The 10386-nt window shown below is 45.9% G+C and overlaps 1 protein-coding gene across 1 annotated transcript; it reads left to right on the plus strand.

Annotated features, from left to right (window-relative positions):
- The first annotated feature begins 3728 nt into the window (after positions 1-3728).
- Positions 3729-5691, plus strand: LOC126647096 (E3 ubiquitin-protein ligase Topors-like). Its single transcript, XM_050329008.1, has 2 exons — positions 3729-4431; positions 5660-5691. The coding sequence occupies exons 1-2, from the start codon at positions 3729-3731 to the stop codon at positions 5689-5691; spliced, it is 735 nt and encodes a 244-aa protein (XP_050184965.1).
- The last annotated feature ends 4695 nt before the right edge of the window (positions 5692-10386 follow it).

The following is a 10386-nucleotide window of genomic DNA, read 5'->3' on the forward strand; positions in this document are numbered from 1 at the left end:
AGGCACTACAACACAGTGAAAGTAGCTGCACTTTTGAAGGCACTGCAAAAGACCAGTCACTTTCACACAAAAAAAACCTTTTGGATTCAACCTTGTTGAGAGTTAAAAAGCAGGCAGCTGTACACTGACATCATGTGCACAACTGTTGGGTGTATTTATTATCCCCTGTTCTCTAGTAGTCTCGGGATCAGTCTGAAAAATCACATCTGAATGTCAAACCCAGCTAGGGTCAAGGCTTGATATCAGGTTGGGTTTTTTTAATTCCATGGATTTTTATATGCATTTATGTATTTTTTTAGAACATTAACTTTAGAAGGTGCAAGTTTGAAATGATTGCCCAAGAATGCAATAACCAGCATTTTCCCCCTTCTGCATAAATAGCTTACAGAGAATCAACTTTTGTACAAGAAACAGCATCATCTACTTGTAAGCAGAGTACTCAAAATGTTTCTGTCTTGCTACAGGGTATTACAGCTTGCTCTGGGCTGTTCTTGTCCAGTATAAACATCATTCTTATACAGCTCTATTCCTCATTGAAACCACAGAAGGCCAAGAAACTTCCTGCCGGTATTTTATTCACTAGATGACTATGGCATTACCACACATTCGACAAGTAGACAACAGGCTACCAGTTCCTCCAAAAACTCATTTTCCGGCAATGTAATCATGACAGAATGAAGATACATCAGCAGTGCTAAAATAAGAGCTGGTTAGTTTGAAGACAGCTCTGTTTACCCTTTAATTTGCTGTTTTCAGCGTGCTCTGGCTCTCCTTGCTTACTACTACTGGAACTGACTCTGACATCAAAACCTGTTGGACAACTATTTCCCTCAGACTGGAAATCTTGCAGCCCTGATACAACACTGTGTGCCTTTACTGTGCCATCCATTTCACTTCTGATGCTTTGTATCTCTTCTTGATTTGGTGGAAGACTCCCAGAGATGGTGACACTGGACTGTCTACTGGACTCCACTACCGTTACAGACAAAGGTGACTCAGGAGTTGCAGGAGTATTTAGCACTGAAAGCTCCTCCTCCTTCTCTCTGTCAGTTTTATTCTAGGTGAAAAACAGATTAGGAATTCTTCTCATTCGAGCAATTGTAAAATTGTAATCTTACCAAAAATCACCTCTTACAGATATTGTGAACATCCAACCTGCAGAGGAAAGCTCTCCTCTTTGTTTAAAAGATTACGATACCTTCCTACAGTCCATGCCGAGACCTTTCTACTGAAGACAGGGACTTTGTCAACACTGAAATAAACTGGAAAACAAAATCAGCCAACCAAGTGCTGTAGGAGCAGTGGCAGTGCAGGATGCCAGGCTCAGTGGCCGTTGGGCAGTTGGGCAGCTCTGGGCCGTTGGGCAGTTTTGGGCTGTTGGGCAGTTGGGCAATGTCCTGGCACATGGGTTCCGGAGGTTCCATGATGCTGCAGGGGGAGTGGGTGAGAGGGTGGGGCAGGAGGAGTGCTGACACCTGTGGCAGAAGGAAAAGCTTTCTTGCAGCCCCGCTGCCCAAGGAATCTAACCTAGGTCTAAGTATCAGTTTTAAAAGAATAAATTTTGAAAGAAATGCTTAGAAATAAAATGATAGGGATGCACATATGGACTAGTCATAGGTTTGCTCTCCAGAATCATCAGAAGGAGCTCTCAAATTTCACACACACACATACACACCCCTCTCCGGAGCTGGGTCCTAGCACTGATGATAAAATGGATCCTTCTCACATTTTCCATAAATTCATACATTAATTTCATTTGGGGGAAAAAAAAATCAGACAAACCAAACCAACCAAACAACCAAACAAAAAAACAAAAAAAAAACCCAACAAAATCTTGATGAGAAAAGTTTTCTATCTTTAAAAGACTGGGAAGCTGCTTTTCCCATCACATTTTCATAAACCCTCCTGGCTTCCAGGGCACTGCTGACTCATATTCAACTTGCCATCAGCCAGGACACCCAGGGCTCTTTCCATGGCATTGATTGACAAACATCCAGGTTTGTCTCATCCCAGGTGGGGGGAGGTCTCTCTGCAGGGCCTCCCTGCCTTCGAGGCAGTCAACTCCTCCTCCCAGTTTTGTATCATCTACAAACTTGCTTAGCATCCCTTTCAGTCCTGCATCCAAGTCATTTACAAAGATGTTGAAGAGCACTGGGCTGAGGATGGAGCTCTGCAGAACCCCGTTAGTGACCAGTTGCCAGATGTCACCCCCTTCACTGTTACCCCCTGTGATCGACCTGTGAGCCAATTGCTCACCCACCCCATGATGTGTTTATCCATCTGTGTGCTAGACATTTTGTCCAGAAGGACATTACAAGTGACAGTATCTGAAATCCAAAAATATTACATCTACTGGCTTCCCTTGATAAACTAGGTGGGTTACTTTGACATAAAAGGAAATCAACTTACATTTGAGGGAAGTCCAAAAAGACGATGACTGCTTCTCTGTCTTCTTCTCCCCGCTCTCAAGAGTCCTTTATTTCCTTTATTTCTGGAAACATCTTCACAGTTAAGCATGCAAGCCCACTTTATCTGAACCATCTTAGAATAAGAGTTTCTAGGGTTCCTTTGAGGTCAGTAAAGAAATTCAGGCTTGATATGTGAGAAGATGAAAAGACAAACCCAGCTTTTTCTTGTGGATCCTGGGTTCTCCGGAATTGTGAGCAGGGTACCTGTGGCCCTTAAATGCTATTCCAGGAGGGCAGCAACTCCAGCTACTTCCTGTGGGTGTGGGGTCAGGCTCCATCACTGGTACTTCGAGGAACACCAACACACTGGCTTCCAGAAGCATGGAGACTTGGCAAGCAGAGAAGGATCTGGCACTGTGGGCAAGTGCCAGTGGGAGTGGACAGGAGTAAATGAAAACACCCCTTTCTGCTTCTCCCTGCAACTGGAACAAGATGCACAGGGGTGGGAGACTCTCACCCAGAGCTGGTCACTGTCCACCCAGGTGTTCCAAATCCCACCTTTGCACAGAGAAAGGCAATGAGGAGAGGACGTAATATCTGTCCACAGGCAGTCCATGCTGACTGGTCCCACCATGCTCCTGCTCACAGGAGACCTTAGCTAGGTGATCAAGGCCACATGATGCAGGTGGCTGAGGGAGAGCACCATGGAAATCAAGAAGCTGAAAACAAGAAATGGTATTTCCCTTTTTTTTATTTCTGGCCCTGTGCACCTGCAGAGGGGAATATTCCATGGTGACATCACTCAGTGGTGGAGGGTGACCTTCTAAGCAGCAGATGGGGGCATGGATCCATCACTAGGGGATGGATTGTGACATCACATCTGTCTCTGATTATATCTGGCTCTGGCAGAATCTGAGCCAATCTGGTTCTAGCCTTGACTCCTGCTGAAGGAAGAGTGCAAGGTTTGGAGCATCTGGTCAGAGCTGCCTTTGTCAGCTCTTTCTGCCCATCACAGAGCCATCAGTAGTGTTTTCCCAGTCTTGCTTGTTCAGGCAGCCTGGCACCATAGGTAGAAGTGAAAGTCAGCTACTGCAGTAGCTGTAAAGGGAAAACACCCCCCTGGTGTAGGGCAGGTGATTGGGTTCAAGGGAACCAGAAGGGTGTCCTTCTTGAGAGAACTAGGCATTTCTTTTTCCCCTCCCTGGGACAGTCAGGAGGGCTGTCACACAGTCACACAATTCTCTCTTGCTCTGTGTGATGCCAATGGCAGGGAGCATCTCCTGGTCCTCAGCTCTTCCCAGTGCGCTGCAGAGCACAGAAATGGCCATGGAGGCAGACTGGAGCTGCCCCATCTGCCGGGACACTCGGAGGAGCAGGGCTTCTGCTCTGCCCTGTCGCCACCAGTTCTGCCTAAGCTGCATCCTACAGTGGGCACAGAGAAATCCATCATGCCCACTTTGCAGAACACAAATAGATGCTGTCAGGTTTTCTGAGCAGGGCAGATGGGACTCTCTACTGTTTGTCATCATGCATCCTGGCGTGTCACCACAGGTTAACAGCCAGGAAAGACGAGCTTCTAGAGAGTCACCAGAGATTCCCTTGGTGGGGAAGAGTGGCCCCCAATGCCCTGTGGCATCCCCTTCATCTTCTCCACAGGGGACAGTGTCCCCACCTGAGCAGGGGGCTGCAGGGCCAGAGCCCGTGGGTGGCATCCTGCCCGAGGTGTGGGCAGAACTTTTCCAAAGACAACAGCATCTTCTGGATCCTGTGCTGCCCTGGCTACGCCAGAGGCTTGAGGAAATTTACTGCAACTGGTGGTTGCCAGTACAGGTTGCTGAGAGCAGAATCCTGTCTGATCTCTGTGTCTATGGTCTGCATGAGGAGACCTTGATCCTGAGGCTGCAGAACCACCTCAGAGGACGTGCAGCACCACTGGTTCGTGACCTCATCAATGTTATTGTGAGCTGGTGCAGCAAGGAGGCTCAGAGGCTCCTGCACTACCACACTGATGGAGAGGAAACAGGTAAGCCTGAGGTCAGTACCAGCTCCAGCAGCTCCAGCTTTAGATCCAACAGCTCTCATGAGGGGATTTCTGCCAGTGGCCCAGCAAGCTCTATCGTGGAGGAGGAAGCTTGGTATATCAGAGGCTACCCTCCAGGAGAGTCACAGCTTGCCCCCATCTGTACCTGTCCCTGCAGAGCAGGACTAGACCCAGGAGCAGCAGGAGCAGGCAGAGGAAGTGGCAGGTCCCTCTTCCCAGGACTGCAGCCACAACCCTCTAATCCTGGCCAGGGCAGGGCTGGCTTGGCCACAGGGTCCTAGTGTACCCAAAAGAGGAGGGCCCCCAGCCCCCAGGATCCTCAGGATCCTCTCCATCCTAACAGGAGGCCAAGGCAGGGAGGGACCTGCCTGAGGGACTGCAGACCTGAGGGACCTCTGTTGTCACTTCAGATGAAGTGGTGAAACTCAGGACCAATGTCCATGGCACCGTCAGGAAGCTGTCTCACCTTCCCAGGTCTGGCTTCCAGAAGGTGCCTGGTGAGGTCCCCGCTGGGGGAGTGCCTCAGCACCAGGGGTCTGAGTAAATGTATAACTGTCCAAGTCTCTCAATAACCGGGAGAGCTTGATATACTGAAACGCATGACCGCTTGAAAATTTAGTCCCAGATAGAATCTAGCTTGTTAAAAGATAGTTTGGACCAAGAATCAAAAAATCATATGGAGAAAATAGGGTTTGGATACAGTCCTCAGTTCTTGCAACTTTAATTACTAATTAGAAGTAGCAGAGACTGTGTGCTTGGACAGAATCCACTTCAAATAGTATATTTAAATATTTTAATATATAAAATTAATAAGTATTCTAATTAATTAGTTAAATAAATTAAATATTTATTTGTCATTTTAGCTGTAAGTTTTATTACATATAATTTGTATAAATAAATTATATAATCATAAATTTATAATTTGTAATTATAAATTATAATTATATTATCACTATATTTTAATTAATTAATATAATATAATTACTTTAACATATATTTATTTGATTATTTAATAAATATCATTAATCTATTATAATATAGTATTTATATCTTACTATATAATAGTATATTCTTGTATTGGTAACAAGTGACAATGTGCCTCATACCCACTCTAATACAGTGGCTGATCATCTTGTTATATTTCCTCCCCTTCTCCTGCTCTGTGAACTGCACGTCTGTGGATGATTGTGGTTTTTTTATTTTGAAACAGATGGGAGCTATGTTTCAAAGTGTGACTTCTGATCATGATGGAGTCAGACCTCAGAGTCCCCCCGACACCTGATCTTAATTTTGAGGAATCCATCCACAGTGTGGATCTACCCTGGAGCTGTTCATGCCAGAAGTATGTAATATTTTGGAGAGGTGTTTCAGAAGTTGAGTGTCCCAGAGTCTCAGTTTAGCCATCTGTCAGCCTCTGATGACCTAAAGTTCTCGAAGGGAACTGGCTCTGCTTTACTGGTTCTTTGCTGCACAATGAAGTTTTGGAAAATCTTGTGAGCTTCAGTTCTTGCTGGAATTTCTTGTCAAGAAAGATCAAGGGCTCACTTAACAAAGATGGAGCCATTCCAGACCTTCTCACAATGAAACCAGCCATAAGAGTACTGCACATGTATGTGGAAAACTCATTTTCCTAAGTGATTACTTTCCTTATCTAGTCTTACGGGAAAATTAGCCTGCTGAGAAGCAATTGCTGTAACTGAACTGAAAGCCTGCTAGACAACATTCATTCTGAAACACAGATTTAATAAAGTCATATATGAAACCAAACATGAATATTGTCAGATAGACTTTATAATACTATTCTACATATTTTCTATTGGTGGGGGAAATTTCTGTGGTCTTTTTTCAGTCCCTCAGTTACAAAGAAAGCGAAGCACAACCAAATGCTTTCAGCTGGTGTGGTGAAACCAGTGTGCCCACTCTACAGAAGACCAGTAGAGACTGCCAGGTTTCCTGAGCGGGGTAAACAGGTCTATGCACACTTTGCCATCAACTTCCCCAGAGAGCTGCCAGACACCAGCAGCCAGGCAGGGAGAACTCTCTTCTGCCTGGGTGAGAATAGTCTCCATCATCACCCTGTGGTGTCCCCTCCATCTTTTCCACAGTGGATAGAGACCATGGGTGTCCTCCTGCCTGAGGTCTGGGCAGAACTTTTCTGACAATGGCAGCATCTCCTGGATCCTGTGCTACCACTGCATTGGAGATATATAAAGGACTGGAATTTCACCTGAGACATCATTCCAATATTTTTGAATCAAGAGTCTAAGCAAACTTTGTAGGGTTTCATATTTCCTTAATTTTCAGTATCAACATTTTTATTTTCTCTTGGTGATTGGAAAGCAGAGCTGTTTCAAAGCTGAACTCAGTGTATCTCCATAAAGAACACATTGGGTGAAGTGTTTTTACAGCCAAAATCTAATGCTTTTGCTGGAAAGTGTAGGTACTGTATTTTGTGCACAGAATAAGAAGGACTTGAAGAACAACATGGGGAAAATTTAGGGACTTTGGGATAACTACGCCATGAGAGGGAGGTCTGACATCATTGAATCACAGGGAACACGGACAAGGAAACTTAGATGATGTTCAGGGTTACTTGTCCTCTTGCAGTAACTGTGAAATCAGATTGAACAAGCAGGGAGACATCAGTGCTAATTCTAGGCCAGCTGCTGGTGGTTGTCCTACCCTTGTTACATTTGCTAGCACCCATCACGGGGCTCTCAGGGTGTAAGTAATTGTAGGCCACATGCTGGTGGAAGCATTTGATGGGCTTACTCTTAGTTGTTGCTGGCAAAGGACAGTAACTTTGAAGAAGCAAAACCAAGAAAAATTATTTCTTTCCCCTTTTGTCTAGGGTTTTAAGGATTCTTGTCTGGCTCTATCCTGAGTTTATAAATGCTTGCTGTTGAAGGGTTGGGGTCAGATTTTGGGGGGAATGAACTGGGAGCCTTCCTTTGTGTGGGCTTGTGTGATATCAGGAGCCCGGAGGCAATGACATGCTTCCTTCCTCAAGCACAGGAGCCCTGACTGCTGGCTTGAGAGCACCTGGAAAACTGCACAACACAGCTGCTGGCTGTCCCTTCCCTTGTGCCAGCTTTGAGGGCAGCTGTGTGCAACAGTTGCTCAATGAACACTGCCTTGCTGTTCCTTCAGGGTGGACAAGAAGTTGCCTGCATAAAACCTCCTCCTCCTCAAGCAGCTGCTTGCAGTGCTCCAACGTATTGGCCAGCATGTGTCCACAAGCAGAATGACCTCCAGCAGCCTGGCCATCTGCCTGGGGCCAAACTTGCTGAGCCCAGCCAAAGGGGAGCTGCTCCCGCTTGAGGCCATGCTGGTAGTGACCGAGAAGGTAAAGCTGCTTTGAGCAGCCAGGTGCAGCCTCTCCAGCCTATCTGAGTTGGATGCCCAGAGGGCCTTGGCATTCCCCTCACTCCAGCAAATGCTGGTGGAGTAGCTGCCTGGAAGAGCTGCCCCACAGCCACCTCCTTCTATGCAGAGGCAAGGTTCCAGAGTCATCCTTGACATCTTTTCAGGCACCTGGGCTGAGACCAAGACTTTGACGCGTGCAGATGACAGTGCTGGAGAAGTTCATGACGGAAAACTTTGATGAGATCTTTGGGAAGGAGGTGGCTGGCATGGAGGAGTCACCAGCACCCACAGACAGATCCATAGGTAAGAGCAGAAAAAAGGTTGTCACAGCCTGGGACTGGGGTCCACAAGTGTCTTCAGCCACCATAGTCACATCCAGGGAAAACAATCTGTATTACTGACCAAGCCCCTAAAGGGAGAACAGAAAAGCAGGGATGCAGACACAAGCCCAGGGGAGTAGCTGCTCAAACACAGCCCACTGTGACTGTCTGTGCTGATGGGCTTGTGCAGCAAGCAGCAGCCAATCTGAATTACCTTCATGAAATACAGCCATCAGGAGCCTCAGTGCCAGTGGGCTCAGGAGCTGGTCCTGGAAGTCACTGATCCAGGACATGGAAAGTTTTTAGCCACTGTGGCTCTCCTGGAATAGACTGTGCCACATGCATCATCCATTTCTCCTAGAAAAGGAAGGCTGAGAGAGGGAGGAAAACTTCACATAGCACAGGGAAACAGCTGTACAACAAAGTTTTTCTTTTTTAATTTTCCTTTGTGTATTTTTTTTAATTAAGTGGATGGAGGGAGGGGCATGTTTCCCAAACCATGAGTAGGGGCCATGATGTTCACTATAAATTCTCATCAGGCTGAACAAAGTCACCAGATCACAAGTCAGGGAACTCCTGTATAGTCGCCTTAAATTTGACAAGCAGCCCACTGTTTAGACTCAAAACAGGTTGACTCTCATTCCTCTCTCCCACCCCTTCTGGATGTGGCACTTAGGGATATGGTTTAGGGGTGATTATAATGATGCTACATTGACAGTTGAGCTAGATGATCTTTATGGTCTCTTCCAACCTTGATGATTCTGTGTGATTTATGAGAAAACTACATTTTCTATCAGAAAGAGCACCAGTGAAAAATACATGATCTGCTCCAGCATGAATGTGAGCTTCTCAAGTGGAACATTGGTACTGGAGTTTGGGCTAAGCATGACAGCCTTTGCACTCCAAGATGCTGTTTCTTAGAGGGCTAGCAGGGAGCATGAGGTCAGTTGGCATCACTGCATAGCTGGGCTTTGGAGTGTGTTACTCTCTCCCTATTTTCCTGCATTTTGCTTTCCCTGGGGGATAGTGAGACCTTCTGAACTGTACACTTGCTCCCATTCTGCATCGTGCCTCTGTGATGCTGGCCATGTGAGCTCACTTCCCTCCTCTGGGAACACATTCTCACCATCCAGGGCTTGTGGACTGATTCACACCTGTATACAGCTCAGATGTCTCTAGCAGAGTGACCTCAGAGGATCACAGCAGCCCACCTGATCAGCCGGCACAGGGTCAATGGCCAGGAGGACACAGCACACAGGGACTGCCTCTTTAGTGATGGTCGCTGCTTGCTAAAATAAGTTGCAAACTACAACTTTTCCAGTGTATCCCATACACTAACATTGCCTGTGTTCAAAGTTATCTGTGAATTTATTTTGAAGAAACATCAGAAACAAAAAGATGAGGTGCTAAATGTTATGACTTTTCCTTCTTCAACTGCTTTTAGTCATTTTTGCCTCCTCTTCAACAAAAGGATCACCCAATATACAAACTGAATGTGTCTAAGAACTGTTTCCAAAGTTTTAAAAAATACTGTGTAATATTTTTCCTGTGCTCTGAGTTTTTTTTTATTTTTGTTGATTGGCTTTGATTTAGGTTTGACTTTGGTTTGGTTTTGCTGTTTATTCATTTATTTGAAATCTGCTTTTATTGTTCATGGGAACTATGCATCTGGTATTACATACTCTTTCTATCCATAATTTGCTCTTTGTTTCCATTTCTTCCGTCTCTCCTTTTATAATCCACATTTTTACCTTAATGCATAGGTCCTTTCCCCCTCACTCCCCTTTCTGGTTAAACTGAACTCTAATTCCATTAAGGAAAGGAACTCTGTATGACCATTCAGAGGCCACCCTGGCAGTCACGCTCCTACCACCAGAGACTTTAACTGCTAGGATCAAAGCCCCTTTGCTATTAAGCAGAAATTGTAGAGAGCCAATCTTCCTCTTGTGACTCCTCTATAAGCATCACTGGGGTACTTTTTCAGAACCTCTTCCAGGGCCCTGGCTTCATCCTACATGAAGAGGTACTGTCATAATGACCCTGATGTGATGGCCTCTTGCAGTGCTGGGGAAAGTCCAGGGGCTGGGGACCTCTCTGGGTGATACTGGGACCTCTGTGGAGGACAACCTGTGCTGGTCTGAGTACCGTAAGGGTGGACATCCTATTGTGATGTCACAAGGTGGTGGAGGCTGATGTCACTTGCAGTGGACTGTGACATCACCATATTTAATTGTCATCTTGTGTCCCTTAC

Source organism: Myiozetetes cayanensis, unplaced genomic scaffold, assembly GCF_022539395.1.
Source record: "Myiozetetes cayanensis isolate MyiCay16 unplaced genomic scaffold, myiCay2020 scf4, whole genome shotgun sequence".
Lineage (NCBI taxonomy): Eukaryota > Metazoa > Chordata > Aves > Passeriformes > Tyrannidae > Myiozetetes > Myiozetetes cayanensis.

Bases quoted from the DNA above. Each gene is read 5' to 3' on its own strand.
- LOC126647096 (XM_050329008.1), top strand. From the start codon at position 3,729: ATGGCCATGGAGGCAGACTGGAGCTGCCCCATCTGCCGGGACACTCGG. The intron at 4,432-5,659 runs GTAAGCCTGAGG...ATTTTGAAACAG, and splicing joins CACTGATGGAGAGGAAACAG to ATGGGAGCTATGTTTCAAAG.